This window comes from Ranitomeya variabilis, chromosome 1 (genome assembly GCF_051348905.1).
Source record: "Ranitomeya variabilis isolate aRanVar5 chromosome 1, aRanVar5.hap1, whole genome shotgun sequence".
NCBI classification, from domain to species: Eukaryota; Metazoa; Chordata; class Amphibia; order Anura; family Dendrobatidae; genus Ranitomeya; species Ranitomeya variabilis.
Genome location: NC_135232.1, coordinates 793,564,930 through 793,588,067, shown reverse-complemented (window position 1 = coordinate 793,588,067; position 23,138 = coordinate 793,564,930). Strand labels below are relative to the sequence as shown.

General features: G+C 42.4%; 1 protein-coding gene across 6 annotated transcripts in view; it reads left to right on the top strand.

The window, feature by feature from the left end:
• Positions 1 to 5,670, top strand: part of RFX2 (regulatory factor X2) — a 56,904-nt gene extending 51,234 nt beyond the window's left edge. For all 6 annotated transcript variants that reach the window (XM_077273397.1, XM_077273381.1, XM_077273389.1 and 3 more), the window contains 2 exons: positions 2,135 to 4,327; positions 4,763 to 5,670. In XM_077273397.1, the coding sequence (XP_077129512.1) occupies positions 2,135 to 2,244 (110 nt within the window). In that variant the 3' untranslated portion in view covers positions 2,245 to 4,327; positions 4,763 to 5,670. The remainder of the gene's footprint in view (positions 1 to 2,134; positions 4,328 to 4,762) is intronic.
• Positions 5,671 to 23,138: the final 17,468 nt, after the last annotated feature.

The following is a 23,138-nucleotide window of genomic DNA, read 5'->3' as shown; positions in this document are numbered from 1 at the left end:
ACATTGTAAGAAAACATACCCAGAAAAAGTCCTTTAATTGAAAGAAATACACAGATTCCTTTACTAACACAGGTCTGCAAAAAAATTTTTTCAAGAGCTTTTCTGGTTATTCCACGTAATCTTTATGTTTTTAAGTGCGCTGAATCTGAAAATGACCTCCGTTTTGTCATAGGACATCACGTTTTCTGACAATTTAAGTAACGATGTTAAATAAGACAATACCTCAAAATAAATTAAAATAGACTCATAAAATAAATTTTTTTATTACAAATGTTTCATGAAAATCATTTTTTAACTGCAATGAGCTCACTAACACACACTAAAATCAATTCTTCTTCCCTGTGAGGCTTCTCTTGGTACATTTACGCTTGTGAGTAGCATCTGGAAAGTGTCTCTGAAGCGTCCAACAGTAGTCTGCCATCATTGTAATGCTCCATCTTCCCTGGTATCTTCTTTCCATCTCTTTAAGGCTAGGTTCACATTGCGTTAGGGCAATCCGTTTAGCGCTAGCGCTAGTGGATTGCGCTAACGCAATGTATTTGTAGGGGCCGCGTTTAGGGGTCGCGCTAACGTCCCCGCTCTCGCAGATCCCCGTTCTGCGAGAGCGGGGAACGGAGCTCGGGCACGCTGCGGACGCTGCAAGCAGCGTCCGAGGCGCGCCACAAAAGAACGGCACATCGCTAGCGCGAGCCGAAAAAGGCACGCGCTAGCGATGCGCTTCAGGCTGAAACAACATTGCTGTCAAAGGGTGCGCTAACGGACCCGTTGCACGGCGTTAATTGTGACATTTTCGCCGTGCAACGCTGTCCGTTAGCGACCACCCACTAACGCAATGTGAACCTAGCCTAATGTCCTGGTGGAATCGTTCACCTTGCTCTTCACTCACAGCTCCCAAATTTTCAGGAAAGTTGTCAAGGTGGGAATGGAGGAAATGCACTTTCAAACTCATCAGGCAATGTAAAGCTTGAAATGATTTCAGCATTCGTCCGACGATTTTTTTGTAGTCAGGGTCTTTGTTATTGCCTAAAAATTTCTCTACGACCTCTTTAAATGCAAACCACCCTTCTTTTTGAGGATATTCACCACAAATATAACAGAAACTGTCAGGCGAATTAATACACTTCCGCTGAGCCATAATGCTAATTTTGGGAAACACGGTTGAATATGACGAGCTAACATGAACTGAGATGAAAAAGTGTGAACAGGCGAGAACCAAGATAAAACAATTGAATCACGCCCGTGCATGTCAGCGCCTGCTCGTTCAGCTTGCAACATGTTGATGCTGGTTTCATTAGCTCACTCTGAAAGTTCTTTTCTTTGAAAGTTATATTTTTTGGCATTGTATAACTTCAATGCATTGATGTGAATTAATTAATAGTAATTTTGACTTTCAAAACCCTAAGATAAAAATACCAAAAATTGAGAAAAATATACTAAATTTGAAGAGAATTTAGCATTTTGTGGCAAATCCTGACGTCCAGGATTTTTTCAATATTTTTTCGTTTTCAGCACACCAAAATACATGAAAATTAGATGAAAATAATCAAACAGCTTTTTAGTCGCAGACCTGTGTAATCTTAATTAAACATACTTACGACCTCGCCCATTCCCCCGATGCCCTCTTCATCTGCAAAAGAGAGAAAAAAACAAACAAACAACAATATTACTCTCCTTTCCGCAGAGATGCTTTTAATCCATTTGTCCCATGACTGGTCCAGCTCTGCTACATTTAGATGGCAGGCTGCATGGTAGAATGATGCGACCATGCAGCCTGTCATCCAGTAGACACTGAGCACTATTGACACCCCAGCTTTAGGGTCTAGGTGTGGCTCTATTTGTTTCTTTAACCTTGCTATGTGCTATATCTAAGTCCCATTAGACAAAAAAAAATTCCTGAGAGACTCCTTATTTCAAAACATACACAGACACTGTATATTGGAAAGAAAGGATATGCATACAGTATAACCATGATGGAGTCAGGATAGATAAATCCTGCTCTCATAATATTACGATCATTATTATATACACACTTTTATTTATTTGCAATTTTTCTTTCTACAGCGCTAACTTATTAGTGATTATTGTAAAATTCTTTCCTACAACTTGGTAAAATGTTATTAATTTCTTCATACAGATGACATCAGTGAGCTTGAAAGTGATACAGATGGGGACCTTCGAGCCTCGGGTGAGCCCCCAGTGAAGAGGGAGCGTGTGGATATGAACCACTCCATGCAGGAAATGTAAAAAAGAAAAAAGGAAAAGTCAGCTAATGCCTTAATGCTTCTTGCAATGGGATTTTCCTCATTTGTGAGGCAACCTGCCTTCATGAAACTAGTGCCTGCTCAACACAATGTTAAGAGTTCAATGTGTTTTCCTTTAAAGGACTACTCCAACTATGTTTCTTGGCATTTGCTGTTAATTTTTGAATTTGTAGACGTATGGCGTGGAACCGATGTGACATCACTGACAATCCGCACTACAGCCAAATGTGCCACGTTCCAGCCCATCTTCTATATTGTGCAAATGTTACTTTTAATGTAAAGAACCTAGGTCGGAGATGTTTAGAAAGACGTTTTAAGATTATTTTTGCAACTTGTTAACATAAAACAAAGTAAATATTGTGGATTCTAGCCGAAGCCTTTTCCAAACTTTTGGCTCAGGGTAGGTACTTATACACCATGGCTCTGTTACCTCACTGTATATATCCCTGACATGGGCAGATTTAATTTGTCAAATCACACTGTGCTTTAGACAACACCCTAGAGTGTGAGAACTTCCAAGGTGTCCATGAGTGGAGAAAGTAATGCTGCGGGAAACAATGGCAGTTCTATAAAAGGTTACAGGCACTCCTAAATGGGGGTCTTCTGCAGTACCCGCGGAGTGTGTTGAATTTCGTCATGCCTTCCTTGACAAAAACAAACAAACATTGAAACCGTTCTATATGCTAAACTCATCTCCTGGTGGTTTATTATACCTTTTAGGATCAGGTCTTGTACATTGTTGCCAGTTAGTCTATTAAGAAGAAATAGATCTTTAATCTAGGCTTTCAGGTGTATGTCTGATGTACCCCCATCATTTCTCTGTCTTAAGTATGAAATACCAAAGCATCCTGAAGGCAAAGCACACAGAACTGCCTTTTATTTTGTGAAAAAATTGTCATGCCTTGTATTTGGGCAGACCCTTTTTTGTCTTGGCTCTGGTGCCTTCAGAATCCAGTAAAGGAATTCTAGACTTTTGGATTCCCCCCACTTCAAGGGGCTGTATAGATTTGGAAAAACATGACTGCTTTCTTCTATAAACTGCTCCACACCTGTCCACAGGTTACGTTTGGTATTGCAGCTCAGCTTGCTCCAGTGCACAGCCCATAGACTGATGTTTCTGGTTAAAATAAGCAGCCATGTTGTTTCCAATCCTGTATAATCCCATAAATCTTCAGAGAAGGACTGTTGTCAAGACTCCCTCGTCTCCGTAGTATCTGTAACGCGATAGATTTTGGCTTGGCCTGTGCTCAGTGTCTGTGCTTTCTGGTACCAACATCAACTTGCCAAGAGTTTAGCAAACCCAGTGCCTTAGTATTTGATCCTGCCTCACTACCCTCTCCCTCTGTACCGTTTAGTGTTCATTGTTTGCATATACATTTTTATTTGTTTCCACAGACTCGGGTTCATTTGAGCCTAAACTAACTTACTATACAAATGTTCTAAAAATGTGAACTTCTTAAGTGACCTCCTGATAAAGCATATACCATGTGTTAGAGATGGAGGTCCCTAGTCTATATACTGATCTTTACAGTGTACGTGGATAATTCTAAGACCGTTAGTACATGGTAGATATTGTTTGTGGGCAGGAAAGTTATTGAAAATTCTGGTTATTTGAAGAAATACTTTAGAACTTTATTTACTGATGTACATGTAGAGCTTGGACTTAAAGGGAATCTGTCATTAGTTTTTTGCTAACCCATCTGAGAGTAGCACAATATAGGAGCAGAGACCCCGATTCCATCGATCGTATATCGCATACTGGACTGCTTGGTGCAGTTTTGATAAATCACTGTTTTGACTGCTTCAGATCTACCAGTTGTCTGCATGCTGAGCTCCGTATGACCCCGCCCACAGTACTGTGCATAGACAGAAAGTTTCCAATCAGTTGTGACAGCTGGATTCCTACAGCAAAAAGCCCAGTAAATGATATGTCATTGGAATCGGGTTCTCTTTCTCTACACTATGCTGCTCTCAGATTAGGTGGCAAAAATCTGGTAACCAATTCCCTGTAAATAAGCTTATTCTGCGAAGACCCATCACTGCATATTAGGAAACCAAACTATAAGGCTAGTTTCACACTAGCGTTAACTGCAATACGTCGCAAATGCGTCGTTTTGCCGAAAATACGCATCCAGCAAAAGTTCTTGCTGGATACGTTTTTTCGTCATAGACTAACATTAGCGACGCATTTGCAACGCATTGCAAAACGTCGCGTCCGTTTTGCGACGCTTGGGCGTGTGGTAGCGGACCGTCGGGAGAAAAAAACGTTACATGTAACGTTTTTTGCTCCCGACGGTCCGCTTTTTCCGACCGCGCATGCGCGGCCGGAACTCCGCCCCCACCTCCCCGCACTTCCCCGCACATCACAATGGGGCAGCGGATGCGTGGGAAAAATGCATCCGCTGCCCCCGTTGTGTGGCGGAGAACACGCTAGCGTCGGGAACGGCGGCCCGACGCACAGCGACGGGTTGTTCCCGACGCTAGTGTGAAAGTAGCCTAAGACTTGCTGGTGACCCATGACATGGTTCTCGACTGTTGAACTTTTGTGTCTTGAATGTGAACATGTGGCCTTGTACCCTTCCCTGGGACTGTGTAGTTGCCTTTCTTGTAAAACTTTTTAAGTCTGGGAAATTTAGAAGGAAGTTAAGTTTTTTTTTTTTTTTTTTATAACTGTATTTTAGGAAATATTTTTTGTGAAATATAAATACTTTGATAGTAGTAATTGACGTGTTTATCAGATGTGCGGTTTGTAAAGTGCCAAATATTGGCCTCTGAAGAATGTATCGGTAGCTGAATTTTTGTTTCCATGATTGAAACTGGTATTTCCATAGTGAACCTGTTAAGGGTTTTTCCTTTTTCACAGCAAACAACCTTTTTCTGTTTCAATTTTGTTACTTTTTCACACAAAATATAATTAAGTAGGTCTGTATTAATGTAATCAAAGTAATGGATAGATATTTTTAATTTTTGTATGTTCTAATAAAACAATACTGTTTTTTGTTTTTTTCCTTACCCTCAATTCGGTCAGCTGCTAAGTTATGCTTTTCCCACTTATAGAGTGGACTAATGTTACTGTGCATTATTTGCATTTAATTTCTTTTCTATGACCTAGATCTTCTGCTTCATTCACTTCCCAGGCTGAAAAAGGACACTTGTAATGTACACTTGTTTGTGTTATCTAGGAATTTACAGCCCCTTTTTTATTTTTCTAAAATGCATATTAAAGTTGTATTTTTTTTTCTTATCTAAAGGCACTAATGTATACAGAATAAGGGTTGTAAATACACACGCAATCTTAATGTCCACTGTCAGAGCTCTGTGTTTTGGTCTTTGTTAAATAGAGAAAACAAATGACTTTCATTTCATTTTCCTTGTAAAGTGAATATTGGATTATATTGGATTGAATGTGTTTGTGTCACTCAGTGTGTTCATTTTCATTTTATTCTTTCACTTGCGTTCATAGGTATATTTAGGATTAACACCTGATACGGGTAATGTTTTTTCCCATCCCATAACATCACCATACGCGATAAATGATCCATCCCCAAGGGCAGTAAACCTACAGATTTAAAAGGCGGAGCATCTCTTCCTACTTTGAAGGTTTCCTGACCTTGGAGGGAGACCTACAGCCCTGTAGATGCCAGGGATTTGGACTTCTGACCCTCCCAGTTACCTTATCCCTCCCATTGTGGGGGAGGGATAAGCTAACACACCTGTGCTCTGCCTGACGTTGGTAGCAATTGTACAGGGGGTTCCCGGAAGATCGTCCAGGGAAGTGGGGTGGTCACACAAGATCTGAGAAGGCTACCTGCCGCTCCCCCAAAGCAGGCCACGGTCTGTTTCAATGAGTGCCACAGGAGATCATGCTCACATGCGCGCAGAGGATGTGGCCGGCACCTCGGTTCACTTTTGGAGGCATGGCTAGGAGGCGCAGTCAGCCACAGGGAGCGGGAAATATGAAATGGACATCCAATATAGTATAAAGGTATTCTTCCCCTGTCATTCTGGGCAGCATCACTTGTGATCCTGCGGTCAGAATGGAGGAAGAGAGAATAGCAAGAGATCCTACAGAAGAAGCAGGCCCCCCCCCCTCCCCCTTAACGGTAGTTTCCTGCTTCCGGGGTGGTGAGTGGAACAACCCTCTTTTATTTACCTATAATGTAATCCGGTGCCCTTCGCATTATAGGGCAAGCCCAGAAGATCTATGACTAAATCAAAGAATGCGCACTTCTATTTATATAATTGCCTTGTCATGTTTTCATTTCCTGTTCTGTCCAGATGTCACCGTATCTCAGAATTCCAAGTGGAGGAAGTTCACCGACCACCATATTGGAACACCCAAGTGATGGGTGTCTCAATATTGAAACTGCTGCTGGTACCAACCTATTGCGCGGTACCACCAGCGGAACACACACTCACGCAGCCTCTTGCGTGGTACCACCAGCAGAACACCATTGCGAACACGTCACCGGTATCAGCCGAATAATTCACTGACTGCTGCCATCTTTGTACAGGAGGAGCGCATGCGCAGTTTTAATGTGGCTGCCGCTATCTGTCTGCACAAAGATGGTGGCGGTCTGATTTACTGCGCCTGCGCAAATTACGCGCAGGTGCAGTGAATCATTTGGCAGATGTGCGACTTGGCTACAGGCAGAGGAAGCCGGTCACATTAAAGGTGTTTTCCCACAAATGAAAGTTCATTTTAAAAATTGACTGTGTATGGAACATACCACATCTCCTCGGCAGGGGAGGAAGCAAAAGATAATACTAACATTACAGCAGGGGATCACAGTGGATTCATTTTGTGAAGTAAAATATTTCTCTGACTGTTTCTAAAAAAATATTTTACCTCACAAAATGTATCCTCTGCGATATCCTGCTGTAATGTCAGTATTGTCTTTTGCTTCCTCCCCTGCCAGGAGCTGTGATATGTTCGGTACACGGTCAGACACAGACCATTTTTAAAATGAACTTTTGTTTGTGGGAAAACCCCTTTAAAAAGCCAATATCAACGCCAGCATGGCTCCTCCTAAAAAGTATGCCAATGACAATGAAAGGAAAGCAGCAAAGGCACAACGTCGAAGACAACAAAGGGCAAATGAGACTCTTGAGGAGCAACAGCATCGCTGGGACAAAAACCAATGCATATAAGTATAGGCGTCAAGCACAAGCGTCCCCTGATGCAAAAGTCATTAGATTATCACAGGATGCCATTAGGCAACAACAGCACTGCATGTCTGCCCCTATCGTGCCATTACCGCCCTCCCAATGCGATAGCATCGGGCCTCCATCTAGTTGTAAAATAAAGCTATTGTCATCTTATGACAAAAAATATTGTTCCAACTCTACATAGAGAAGACATTGGCAGAGGAATCCTCATCCCTTAGGAATATTTTAAAAGCTATTGTAAAAACGGAGGTCAGAAATTTGCTTATGGGACTTATCTGGAGGAACACAAGGTGTCCTATTTTTAAGTTGGATAGAAGCTCAGATGAGTTAGAGGGGTTTTATTCAGATCTCATCTTCATCCTCCTACTCGGACGATAATGAGGGCCGTCCCTATTTCCCAGAGGACACGGCTAGATTGGTCAAAGTGGTCAGGGCCACAATGAAAATTGAAGACAAAGGTGCCCAGAACCTTACAGGATGTAATGTTCAGGGGATTGGAGGGGAGGAAACTGAAATGTTTTCAGTTCATAGAAGTACCCTTTTAAAGCAGATACGTCAGAGTTAGGAAAAGGTCCCAAAAATTGATGCAACTATTTCTCATGTATCATGTAAATCGACATTACCGATTAGATGATTCAGGGCTCTTATAAGACCCTTTATATAAGAAGGCGGAAAGCTTTCTAAAAAGGGTCTGGGAGTAGGGGGCTGCTGAATTTAAACCAAATATCACAGCAAATTCACATATTATATGTTTGAATCAGCTGCATTCTCTGCCCAGTTTTGCAACTATTCGGAAGGTAGCGGGGTTTTTTTGGCGGATGTCTCTGTGCTCATGGGCACTATCCAACTCTGCTTGCCATGCTCTTTCGTTAAAAAACTGGGCAGGAGAGCTACAATCAAAGAGTAAATTATGCGGTGGACGAGTCCTAGATACTGGAGAAGGCATCAGATGCCAAGAAGGGATTTCCCACCAATTCCTTTCCGACAAGGGCCTTTTTCCCTCAGGGAAAATGCAGTTTTCATTGACAAGAGCCATGACCAAAGATGGAAGGGGCAGAGGAGAGGAAAAGGATTTAACTATAACTCCTTTCCTGCTGATCACCTCTAAAAGACCAGGAAGACAATGATGACAGGCGCCAGGTAGGTGAAAGGATAAAAATGTTTCTTCCTGCCTCGGTAGAAATTTCAAAAAGCAGATGGATCTTAAATACCATAGGGCAGGAGCTAAAACTAGAGTTCAGCTCCCAGCCACCAGGGAAATGCCAGCCAGGTTACAAAAATCCAGACCTCGGAAGCAAAACAGGCCTTGGAGCAGGACGTCTGGTCACTAGTGCACGAAGGGGTTTTTATTCAGGTTCAGGGGTCAGAAAAAGCGAGAGGATTCTACAGTCCTCTCTTTTTAGGAGAAAAAACATCACTCTTTAAGAACCACACTGAACCTGAGAGATTCAAATCGGTGTTTAAAAATCAGACCCTTCAAAACAGAAAAAATAGGAACAGCGGTGAAACTCCTTATTCCAGAATGCTTCATGACAATATTAGATATTCAAGACGCATATTACCATGTACCTATTCAGGAACACAAAAAATTACTAAGCGTGGCAGTAAATATCTTGGGAAGTTGGCAGCATCTTCAGTTTCGAGCCCTTCCCTTCAGGTTAGCCATGGTCTTCAGGATTTTCACAAAAATAATAGTGGAGATATCAACCCATATCCGGAAAAAAGGCGTGTTGTTCATTCCATATTTAGAAGACTTCTTAATAGTGAGGAAAACCCGATCTGACTGCAGGTTGACAGTAGATCACATGACCAGCGTTCTAAACTCCATGGGATGGCTATTAAATGCAAAGAAATCAAGAATGATTCCGGAGCAGAGACAAGTATTTCTGGGCATTCTGCTGGATTCATGCAAACAAAGGTCTTTTCTCCCAGAGGGAAAAATAGACCAGATAATGGAGATGATTTCCAGTCTGATGAACAACCCTATAGTATCACTGAAGAGGGCCATATCTATTCAGGGGTCCTTATCGTTGTGTGTTCCGGCAGGGGCATGGGCACGTGCACATTTCAGAACGCTCCAGTGAGAGATTCTAGAAACAGAAAAAAGATAAAAGGGACACCAAGACCAAATATATGTGCCAAAAATAACTCTGGAGTCCCTAGTTTGATTGCTCTGTCAGGAGAATCTGTTACAGGGAGTTCCTTGGGAGAATCCGAATCAGTCAGTCATCACCATAGATGCAAGTCTCTTTGGTTGGGGGCACATGTGGAAAACGGTGTGTTCCAGGGGCAGTGGTCACCTGCTCTGAGACAAGCTTCCTAAAATCTAAAGGAACTGAAAGCAGTTCTGTTGACTCTAGTAGAGGCATTGCCTGGTCTAAAAAAAAAAAAAAAAACCAAAATGTAAAAACACTTTCAGAATACAGGACGGCAGTATTTTACATAAACAAACGAGTACACAAAAGCACGGTTGCTGATGGCCGAAACAGGGAGACTCATGACTGTTGCGGAAGAGAATCTCTTGTTTTTGTCAGTAGATTATCTGAAAGGGAAAGACCACATCAAAGCGGACTATCTGTTGTCACCAGCTATGTCGGGATGAATGGTCTGTAAACCAGTCAATATTTCTAAAGATGGTACTATGTGGTCAGCCTCAGATAACACCATCCTGTTGGTTTTGGATGCAAAAAGGTTTGACTTTTTTTTCCCATATCTGAGGGAATTCCCCTCTGCGGTGAGAGTGTTGCTCCACAACATTCCTGTGCTAGGGTATGCCTTTCTGCCAATCTCCCTGATCCCGCAAGTTCTAAGGATTCAGTCGGACCAAGCCAAAGTGATACACATTACACCCTTTTGTCCAAAAATGACATGATTCACCTGGTTAAGACTAATGGCAGTGTGGGATCCATGGGTTCTCTCAGAAAATCCATACCTACTGTCCCAAGTTCCAGTAGTCAGAGGTTTTCCAAAAATCTAGTGTCTACCCTTATGGGGTGTAGGAAGAAGGTAACAACTAAAATTTATGTAAGGGTTTGAAAGAATTTTTTAAAATTCTCCAAGCTAAATCCCTTTGTAAGTAACCCCTTACCATGTGATAAGATTTTAGAATTCTTACAGAAAGGACAGACGTTGGGTCTGTCCACTAATACCCTTAAACTACAGATATCTGCCTTGGGTATTCTGTTTGACCACAAGTTTGCGGACCACCAGTGGGTAGACCAGTGGGCAGGACTGGTGGCTAAGTGTCAGAGTTTCTAAGGCGAGATTAAGATCCCATGGTGGAACCTAACTAGATCCCCGATTGAGCCTTTAGTGGATATACAACCTAAAATTCTGACTTATAAAATTCTTACTGGTGACCCTCACTTCAGCTAGAAGGATAGGTGTACAAGCTCTATCCGACAGCCCATCATTCACCAGTATTCTGTCGAGTGGTCATTAGACCAGACCCGAACTTTCTCTGTAAGTTATCCTCAACTTTTCATAGGTCTCACAAGATCATTTTGCCTTTTTTTTGTGATAACCCCAAAAATGAGAAAGAGGTTAGATTCCACTTACTAGACGTCAGAAGGTGTTAAATGTGATACTTAGAAAATACATCTGAGTTTCATAAAACTACTTCAAACAAAGGCCAGGCGGCATCTAAAGGGACCCTGCTAGATGGGTTAGAATGGTAATTTCTCTAACCTATTCCTCAGGCAGACCCCCGCTCCTGAAAATTTGAGAGCCCATTCCACTAGAGCTTTATCTACCTCGTGGGCTGAAAGGGCCAATGTGTTTCGAATAGATTTGCAGAGCAGCAGCTTAGTCTTCACATCCATGTTTTTCAAGCACAATGTGTTGGATTTGGGTGCTTCTAATCTTTACTTTTGGGAGAAAGCGGTGGTCCCTCTCTGTCATCTCTTGTATGGTGCTGTTGTAGAGATGGGAAAAATAATTACTTATCGGTAATTTTCCAGAACCCACAACAGCACCCTTTATTCCCTCCCTTTTTTATGTGGTTTGGTTGCTATTCTTACCTTTTGCAATTGTGCACTGGATGAAGCAGAAAAAAAACAGTTATATTTTATAAACAAAGAGTCTCTCATGCTCTGTAAACCACTGAAGTTCTCACGCAACAATGGTGTTGTAAGTGAGATCACCTGAGCTCATCAGCTAATAAACTCGTGTGACCTCTCTCAGGGCAGCTCAGCTCTATACACTGCGGAAGTAATGACTCTCCTGTCAGTGTGTAGCCGGTTAGTGCAGTCACGTCTCCCGATGTGACTGTTCTACAAGTGAGATTGCCATGGGACACTCTGGATTACATGGACTTTGGTAGACAGGAAGGTATATGGTTGTTTATTATTTGTGATTTTTTACAGGGGACATGGGCATTGGGGATTAGGCGTTCGGTGAGTATGGTAAATTTAGATTTAATAAAGGAGTCTGCCATTTTTTTTCAAATAAAGGACTTTATTCTGGGTGTATTCTATTTACAAACATTTACTAGGGGGTTAGTAATGGGGGTGTTTTATAGCTGCCTCGCCATTACTAACCTGGGCTTCATATCCGTGCCAATACAAGACTGACGTAGTATTGGGGTTTATCACCTCACTTGCCAATGCACCGAAGCAAATGGGAAGAGTGAGGCTAAGCACCAGATTTGGCAGATCTTATTGATGCACCATTTCTGGGATAGCTGAGAGCTGATGTTTTTAGTCTGAGAGGTGGCCAATATCGATGGCCCCTTCCTATGCTATTAATATCAGTCCGCAGCTATCTGCCTAGACATTGTTGGTTAGATTTTATAGATGCACTCTGTCAATTTTTTTCTGGGGTCCCCCTGTAAACTAGCCAGCAAAGGGAAAGAAAACAGCTGTGAGCTGATATTAATAGCCTTGGAACCTTTATGGCTATTGACTCCTTCCCAGAATATTAACTTCAGCCATCTGTTTTCCCTCCGCCATTTTGTTTTCTTTTAAATTAACAGGTATCGCGGTGTATGCTGATTTCTGCCAGTTGCTGTTTGGTTACAACCTATTTAGGCTCTTTCTGTTAATGCTCCTGCATAGGCTGGTGACTGTGGGTGTGTGTTTTTGTTTGTTTATTTAACTCTTTACTTATTAGTTTAGTAATGAGGGAGTCTGGATGACACCTCTTCATTACTAAGGGTACCGTCACACAGTACCATTTTAATCGATACGACGGCACGATCCGTGACGTCGCAGCGATCGTATGAATATCGCTCCAGCGTCGTAGACTGCGGTCACACGTTGCAATCAAGGCGCTGGAGCGATGCCGAAGTCCCCGGGTAACCAGGGTAAACATCGGGTAACTAAGTGCAGGGCCGAGCTTAGTAACCCGATGTTTACCCTGGTTACCAGCGTTAACGTAAAAAAAACAAACAGTACATACTTACATTCCGGTGTCTGTCCTCCGGCGTCTCAGCTTCTCTGCACTGTGTAAGCACAGCGGCCGGAAAGCAGAGCGGTGACGTCAGACGTCACCGCTGTGCTCGCTTTCCGGCCGGCTGGCGCTCACACAGTGGAGAGAAGCTGAGACGCCGGAGGACTGACACCAGAATGTAAGTATGTACTGTTTGTTTTTTTTACGTTTACGCTTGTAACCAGGGTAAACATCGGGTTACTAAGCGCGGCCCTGCGCTTAGTTACCCGATGTTTACCCTGGTTACAAGCGAACACATCGCTGGATCGCTGTCACACACAACGATCCAGCGATGTCAGCGGGTGATCAAGCGACGAAAGAAAGTTCCAAACGATCTGCTACGACGTACGATTCTCAGCAGGATCCCTGATCGCTGCTGCGTGTCAGACACTACGATATCGTAACGATATCGCTAGAACGTCACGAATCGTACCGTCGTAGCGATCAAAATGGTACTGTGTGACGGTACCCTTAATCAAGGACTTGATGACAGAGGATGACACCAAGCTCTAATCCCATTAACCCCCCCCCCCCCCCCTCAATGCCACTGCATCAGAATGAAAAAGGTAACTAAATCAAAACTCTTTGATCCATATAGTGTCCTGTGCTTGAAGTTTAGCAATAAATCCCCATCTGTCACTCTGTGCTCATCCAGGGCAAAGTGACCAGAAATGCACAAGAAAAATGTAGAATAAATTACAATTTAATTGATAGTTCAAAAACAAACATATAATAATACCAAAGTAAAAGAAAATGCCTCAAAGGTGAGGAACGTGATTGGCTGGGGACACCAAATGAAAGTGCAGTGCTTGTAATGGAGGTTGCAATGGTGACATATATAAGTGCATATAGATATACCTGGGCACCTAAAATAGATGTCCAGGGACTTCTGCTGTGTGCTAAACTATATGTCATTATTGCAGACTCCGTAGGGCACAATATCACAATTGATGATCTGCTACATATCAATTATAATGGACCAGTTGCCTGTGGCCATTACCTTCAGTGAGTGTGGAGTGTCCTCGTCCGTGTTCCTCTACCCCAAAGCGCGTTTTGTCCTCACTTCATCAGGGGGAGAATGAAAAAGATGTTGAACCAGGAAGTTACATAACAAAACATTTCTATTTTTCCAAATATCTTTAACTCAAAAAAAGCATTAATTGCTGTACAAAAACACATGCAAAAAATGCAAAAAAATGTGCAGTTTTGCCGCAGAGTTTTTACTGCCAAGAAATTCTGAAACCTTACAGAAATTTCAGTAAGCAAATACTCAACCTGCGCGCATGCCCTAATGCTCAAGAAAAGAAAATGCTACAGTGGCACTATATGATGAAGCTATTATGTCCTGGGCGTATGTATTTGGACACTACTACATGTATTATCTCTGTGTTACACTGTAAAGTCACATTGGAGGATGAAACATGAAACAAGTTCTGTATCCAATATGGAGAAGGAGCAGTTTAGGCTACTTTCACACTTGCGTCGGTACAGGTCCGTCGCTATGCGTCGGGCCGACGTACCAACGCACGTTGTGAAATTTGTACATGATGTGGGCAGCGGATGCAGTTTTTCAATGCCTCCGCTGCCCATTCTGAAGTCCGGGGAGGAGGGGGGCGGAGTTTCGGCCGCGCATGCGCAATAGAAAATGGTGGACACGATGGACAAAAAAAGTTCACTTGAACGTTTTTTCGTGCTGACGGTCCGCCAAAGCACGACGGATCCGTTGCACGACGGATGCGACGTGTAGCCATCCGTCGCCATTACAAGTCTATGGGAAAAAAAACGCCTCCTGCGAGCACATTTGCAGGATCCGTTTTTTTCCCAAACCGACGCAAGTGTGAAAGAGGCCTTAGGCTACTTTCACACATCAGGTTTTTGCCATCAGGCACAATCAGTCGAATGTTTGAATAAACAGATCCGGTGCAGATTGTGAAAAACTGATGCAACGGATCTGACTAGCATATCCAGATAATTGGATAGAAAAAATTGGAGCATGCTCAGTTTAAAAAAACGGAATCTGGCGCCAGAATCCGTCATTTTCCGGATCCGGCACTTTCCGGCTCCCATAGGCTTCCATTCTAGCAAACAGCCAGAAGCGCTGAATCCGGCACTTCCGGCTTTTTCTCCGGAGACAAAAAACGTTGCTATGGACGTTTTTTACAGAAACCGGAAACGGCGAAAACTGGATGAAACGCAAGGTCATCCGGCGCAATCCAGCACTGGACAGAAATGATGGTACCCTTAACTTAATATTTTCTTGCACAACCTTTTCAGGCAATCACTGCAATCAAACGATTCCTGTAACTGTCAATGAGACTTCTGCACCACTCAACAGGTATTTTGACCCACTCCTCAAGAGCAAACTGCTCCAGTTGTCTCGTGTTTGAAGATTGCCTTTTCCAGACGGCATGTTTCAGATCTTTCCAAAGATGCTCAGCAGGGTTTAGGTCAGGAATAGTCCAAAGTTTTCCTCTTAGCCATTCTTGGGTGTTTTTAGCTGTGTGTTTTGGGTCATTATCCTGTTGTAAGACCCATGACCTGCAACTGAGACCAAGCTTTCTGACACACTTTTCTCTCTAGCATCCCTTGATAGTCTTGAGATTTCATTGTACCCTGCACAGATTCTAGACACCCTGTTGCCGATGCAGCAAAGCAGCCCCAGAACATAACAGAGCCTCCTCCATGTTTCACAGTAGGGACTGTGTTCTTTTCTTGATATGCTTCATTTTTCCATCTGTGAACATAGAACTGATGTGCCTTGCCAAAAAGTTCCATTTTTGTCTCATCTGTCCATAAGATATTTTCCCCAGAAGCTTTGTGGCTCGGTAACATGTAGTTTGGCAAATTCCAGTCTGGCTTTTTTATGTTTTTTTTTTTTCAACAATGGTGTCCTCTTTGGTCGTCTACCATGAAGTCCACTTTGGCTCATACATTGACAGATGGTGCGATCTGACACTAATGTTCCTTGAGCTTGAAGTTCACCTTTAATCTGTTTAGAAGTGTTTCTGGGCTCTTTTGTTACCATTCGTATTATTCGTCTCTTTGATTTGTCATCAATTTTCCTCCTGCGGCAGGTCCAGGGAGGTTGGCTACAGTCCCATGGATCTTCAATTTCTGAATAATATGTGCAACTGTACTCACAGGAACATCAAGCTGCTTGGAGATAGACTTATAACTTTTACTTTTAACATGTTTGTCTATAATTTTCTTTCTAATCTCCTGAGACAACTCTTTCCTTCACTTCCTCTGGTCCATGTTGAGTGTGATACACACCTTGTCAGCAAACAGAACAGTGAATATCTGTAGCCCTATATACAGCCCCACTCACTGAATACAAGATTGTAGACACCTGTGATGCTAGTGGACACACCTTGATTTAACATGTCCCTTTTGTCACATTATTTTCAAGGGTACCATCATTTCTGTCCAGGCCTATTTCATGAGTTTTATTTTTTTTTTAATTCTGTGGAAGCAAGGTTGAAAATAGGGTTGAGCGACTTTTGCTTTTTTAGGATCGAGTTGGGTTTTGTGAAACCCGACCTTCTCAAAAGTCGGATCGTGTGAAATCGGCCGATTCTACTGTAAAGTCGGGTTCCGGTCCCGGAACACGAAACCCAATGCAAGTCAATGTGCATATCTCTCTCTCTCTCTCTCTCTGTCTCTCTCTCCTCCTTGCATATATTGTATTTGACTCCGGAAATCACTGCAGCCCAAACGGTAATATGGCTCTATGACGCCGCAGAAACCGGGCCGGAACCTATGTCATCACGCTGCCCACAATTAATTGGCTGAAAAAATGGCGGGGAAGGCGTCATTCAAAACGCGACTTTGGCGCCAAGATCGCGTACCGCATGGCCGACCCCACGCTGGGATCGGGTCGGGTTTCATGAGACGCCGACTTTGCCAAAAGTCGGCGACTTATGAAAATGACCGATCCGTTTCGCTCAACCCTAGTTGAAAAGCAATGTCTGACTTTCATTTGTTCATTGTCATAGATTTTTTATTTATTATTACTTTTGTCAGATTCAAGTTATTACTGTGACCATTGAGGGTTTTTCTGTCATTAAACGAGGGATACCAACAATTTTGACCAAGTGTGTATTATATAGAGTCATAATGTTGATGATTATGGCTTACAGCCAATGAAAACGCAAAAGTCATTATCTCATTAAATTAGAATAATTAACAAAAACACCTGCTAAGGCTTCCTAAGCATTTGAAAAGGTCCCTTAGTCTGTTTCAGAAGGCTCCACAACCATGGGGAATACTGCTGACTTGACAGATGTCCAAAAGGCATTAATTGACATACTCCACAAGGATGGTAAGCCACAACAGGTCATTGCTAAAGATGCTGGCTGTTCACAGAGTTCTGTATCCAAGCATATTAAAAAAAGTGTGTAGAAAAAAGGTGTACAAGCAACTGGGATAACCGCAGCCTTGAAAAGATTGTTAAGAAAATGCCATTAATAAATTTCAGGGAGATTCACAAGGAATGGACTGCTGCAGGAGTCATTGCTTCAAGAGCCACCACGCACAGACATATCCAGGAAATGGGCTACAAGTGTCATGTTCCGTGTGTCAAGCCACTCATGACCAATAGACAACGCCAGAAGAGTCTTACCTGGGCCAAGGAGAAAAAGAACTGGACTGTTGCTCAGTGGTCCAAGGTGTTGTTTTCAGATGAAAGTCAATTTTGCATTTCATTTGGAAATCAAGGTCCCAGAGTCTGGAGGAAGAGTGGAGAGGCACACAATCCAAGCTGCTTGAGGTCTAGTGTGAAGTTTCCACAATCAGGAATGGTTTGAGGAGCCATGTCATCTGCTGGTGTAGGTCCACTGTGTTTTATCATGACAAAAGTCAGCCCAGCCATCTACCATTACATTTTTAGAGTACTTCATGCTTCTATATGCCGACAAGCTTTTTGGAGATGGAATTTTCACTCTCCAATAGGACTTGGCACCTGTCCACACTGGCACAAGTACCAATACCTGGTTTAAAAACAACAGCATCCCTATGCTTGATTGGCCAGCAATGTCGCCTTACCTTACCCCCATAGAGAATCTATGGGATATTGTCAAGAGGAAGATGAGACACCAGACCCAACAATGCAGAGGAGCTGAATGCTGCTATCAAAGCAACCTGGGCTTCCATAACACCTCAGCAGTGCCTCAGACTGATCACCTCTATGCAACGCTGCATTGATGCAGTAATTGATGCAAAAGGAGCCCCGACCAAGTATTGAGTACATTTATTGAACATACATTTCAGTAGGCCAACATTTTGGATTTTAAAATCATTTTTCAAGCTGGTGTTTATAAAGTATTCTAATTTACTGAGGTAATGATTTTTGGGTTTTCATTGGCTGTAAGCCATAATCAATATTAACAGAAATAAACACTTGAAATAGATCACTCTGTTGGTAATGACTCTATATAATATATGAGTTTCACTTTTTGTATTGAAAAACTGAAATAAACTAACTTTTTGATACTCTAATTTTGTGAGAAGCACCTGTACATCATATGTCAGGCCCCTGATTTTGATTTGTTCTCACATGCTGAGCCTGCATCTTTTCCAGCATATGATAGCTGAATTACCCTGTTAAATGCTACTGTCCATCTCGGACACCAGCATTTAACACGTGCCGGCAGGAGGTGGGGTGCATCATTTTATGCACCCATCTGCATGTCCATGAAGTGATGGCGAGGTGCTGATGAGCTTCCGTGACAGCCAGGGGTCTGCTGAAGGCTCCCATGCCTGTTATGGTACTCCTGTGAAAGCCAGTCCGTAGCTAGCGCTCATGTGAGGCCATTATTTATTTGTTTTGCTATACATATAGTGTATATAGTACAAGCAGTGAAATGATCACTAGTTCAACTACGAAATAAAGTAAAAAGTGAAACTTTTTTTTTTAAATATGAACGTTCAAGTAAAAAAAAAATAATAATTTAAAAAAATAAACATTTGGTATCATTGCATTAGTAAATTCCAATCTATCAAAATATAAAGTAAATTAATATGATCTGTAAACTGCATAATAATAAAATATCAAACAATGAGAGTACCAATAAAACATAACCTTTATTAATCAATACTAAAAGGAGCGATGCCCATATGAATACGTGTAACGTATGGAGGTAGACATATTAAAAATACAAAGCCCCCACGACAAAATCAATGCAAGTGAAAAACTGAAAGGTCTCACTCTTAGTCTGAGTATGTCCCAGATGTGTTCAATAGGATTCAGGTCTGGGGAATGGGCGGGCCAGTCCATAGCTTCAATGCCTTCATCTTGCAGGAACTGCTGACACACCAGTCACATGAGGTCTTTATTCATTACATAGTGGAATGTGTTGAGAACAATAAAACCTAAAAATTATCAACGTAAATCACAACTAATATTCCACGGAGGTCTGGAGTTGGAATGATGGTCAAAATCAAAGTGGAAATGAAGTTACAGGCTGATCCAACTTCAGTGGAAATGCCTCAAGACAAGGAAATGATGCTCAGTGGTGTGTGTGGCCTCCACGTGCCTGTATGATCTCCCTACAACACCTGGGCATGCTCCTGATGAGGCGGCGGATGGTCTCCTGAGGGATCTCCACCCAGACCTAAAGCATCCGCCCACTCCTGGACAGTCATTGGTGCAACGTGACGTTGGTGGATGGTGCGAGACAGGATGTCCCAGATGTGTTCAATCGGATTCAGGTCTGGGGAATGGGTGGGCCAGTCCATAGCTTCAATGCCTTCATCTTGCAGGAACTGCTGACACACACCAGTCACATGAGGTCTGGCACTGTCCTGCATTAGGAGGTACCCAGGCCCAACCGCACCAGCATATGGTCTCACAAGAGGTCTGAGGATCTCATCTCGGTACCTAATGGCAGTCAAGCTACCTCTGGCGAGCACATGGAGGGCTGTGCAGCCCTCCAAAGAAATGCCACCCCACACCATTACTGACCCACTGCCAAACCGGTCATGCTGAAGGATGTTGCAGGCAGCAGATCCATCTCCTCGGCGTCTCCAGACTCTGTCACGTCTGTCATATGTGCTCAGTGTGAATCTGCTTTCATCTGTGAAGAGTACAGGACGAAATGGCGAATTTGCCAATCCTGGTGTTCTGTGGCAAATGCCAAGGGTCCTGCATGGTGTTGGGCTGTGAACACAACCCCCATCTGTGGATATCGGGCAGTCCAACCATCCTCATGGAGTCGGTTTCTAACCGTTTCTTCAGACACATGCACATTTGTGGCCTGCTGGAGGTCATTTTGCAGGGCTCGGGCACTGCTCCTCCTGTTCCTCCTTGCACAAAGGCTGAGGTAGTGGTCCTGCTGCTGGGTTGTTGCCATCCTATGGCCCCCTCCATGTCTCCTGGTAGCACCTCCAGCCTCTTGACACTAAGCTGACAGACACAGCAAACCTTGCCACAGCTCACATTGATGTACCATCCTAAATGAGCTGCACTAACTGAGCTACTTGTGTGGGTTGTAGAGTCCGTCTCATGCTGCCATGAGTGTGAAAGCACAACCAACATTCAAAAGTGACCAAAACATCAGCCAGAAAGCATTGGTACTGATATGTGGTCTGTGGTCCCCACCTGTAGAACCACTCCTTAAGCAATTTTTTTCTTTTCATATCTGAATTTTTTTTCACTACTTAAATACAAATAAAAACTTTGTTTGGTATCTACTTAATCGTACTGACTTGGAGAATATTATTCCCTGATTAGTTTAGTGAACATGGTAAATAAAAAATCCTAAACACAATTGTGTAATTGCACTTTTCTTGCCATTTTGATGCACTTGGAATTATGCTCTTCTAAAAAGAAAAATACAGCTTAAAAACTTCATACCAGCTGTGGAACTCGGAGGTAGTATCATGGCTTGGGACCGTTTTGCTGCATTTGGGTAAGGGTGATTTATCATTATTGATGAAACCTTGAAATCTGAATTTTCCCTGCAAATTCTAAATGGAAATGTACATGAGCTAAATATTAAGAGAAAGTTGGTCATAGGGCAAGATAATGAGCCAAAGCACACATCATTCTTAAAAGGAATGGTTAAAATACATAATAAAGTTAAATTGTTGGCATGGCCAAGTCAAAGTCCTGACCTTAAGCCTATTGAAATGAGTTGAAGTTGTTTAAAATTCCTTCTAACAGAATCTTATAGTGGTAAAATATACAAAAGCTTCATTATTAACTAAAATAGAAAGCATGTGCACAAATATTTTCTATTGGCCCATAATTTTTCTCATGTCTAATGGCACACATACCTTTAAGTGGAAGGGCGACATGGGCTCTAAATTCTCCCCCTCTCGCAGTTGTGGTCATGTCTGGGCAGGAGGAAACACGTATTTCCAGATGCCAGTCCTTTTACTGACGACATTGTGTGGTAATCATTGACATATTAATTAATTATTAGAGGTGGCAAGGTGGTGTGCCATATTTTTTAAACTACATCTGTTCCAACCATTATAATTTAAACTTTACCATAAATGTTCAACATAAGGAGATTTTGCTTCTGGATATAGCTTTGAATGGTGATAAATAGGAGACAATGCACATCATTCTTTGGAAAACTCTTCCTTTCTAATATTATTAGCAGCACATAGCTCAGTTCCTCAGCAGACTATTCATGGTCTTCCCATGGGAGAGATGTTGAGGGTGAGGCATATCTACGTGCACTAAGGATTCCGATTTAAAACATCATGATAATGAAAATAAAATGTGATTGAGTAAAAGTGAAAACAAATTGAATTGGTGAACATAAGACTGAGGTCTAAGGGGTAAGGTTTCTCCTTGTGGAGAGTGACATACAAGCTCTGGCTTGTCAAGGTAAGGAAGCTTATTTGCTGTGCAATGCTCCTCTTTGAAATTTAATATGCAAATTCAAATTGCCTCTTCAGAGAAAACAAGGACTTGAACTCTATAGCGCCACCTGTTGGAAGTAGCGATCCTACAAGTCACAATCAATGCTTTAACAAGTCGTGCAATATGACTTAGGTTAAAAGCCAAATCAGTAGCTCAATTTGCAGACACAGTGTTTCGGGCTGTTTGCCAACAGGTGGCGTTATAGAGTTCAAGTCCTCGTTTTCTCTGAAGAGGCAATTTGCATATGAATATAAGACTGAAACTTTAGATCAATGGTGAGGAAACTCCCTACATCAGGGGTGTCAAACTGCATTCCTCGAGGGCCACCAACAGGTCATGTTTTCAGGATTTCCTTGTATTGCACAGGTGATAATTTAATCACCTGCACAGAATGATTCCAGCACCTTGTGGAATGCTAGGGAAATCCTGAAAACATGACCTGTTGGCGGCCCTCGAGGAATGCAGTTTGACACCTCTGCCCTACATATCAATCCCATTGGGAACTTGTGGACAATCCTCAGAGGGGGTTAGACAAACAAAAACACATAAATTGTGATAAACTCCATGCACTTAGACAAGAATAGTTGTCATCAGGATTTAGCCCGGAAGATGATATCCAACATGTCAGGGAGAGGGCAGAAGTCTTGAAGAATGAGGGACAATGTAGATATTGAGTCTTTACACAAACTTGATGCATTTGTCAATAAAAGTGTAAAATCGAATGAAATGCTTATAAGTGTACTTCAGTAACCATAGAAACATCTGATTTAAAGACCTAAAATACAGAAGAAGCAAACTTTCAGTCTCCAAACTTTTGGCTATGACTATATATGTTTGAACACTACTACATACCTCCTGGCAAGTATCCATAGAGGGCCACTTACCTAACATGTACTAAACGAGTTTTATATTGTACTGAAATATTTTGTATATGTACATAATAAAATACGTGCAAGTATTGATATTCCGCTAATGGAAGGCTTTTATAACATGCGGGGCTCAGCCAGTGATGCAGAACAGTATCAAATAAATACATGTTGCCTAAAAAGTTAAGGCAGTGGGGGTTCTAACATCAAAATGTATGTGGCTCTAGTGCAATGAAGGTGCTAATGTCAGATTCCCTTGTATTCTCGAGAAAAGGTGTTAATGTCAGGATCTCTGACGGTTGAGAACAGTGAGAGTAGGGATTATTGGAGGCTAGAATAACAGAGGGATTATTGCCATAATCCCTAGTGGTCTAGGGTGGGGAAGGGGTAAAAATCAGAATCCAGTGCTGGCACAGTACCTTTAAGGGGTGTTTCACAGAATTTGTGTAGAAGCTGATTTTCCCTGAGAAAAGCGAGCTTTAAAGGAACTCGACTTAACCCCTACCCCCCAGCTTGTATTCACCTTCCTGACCAGGCCAATTT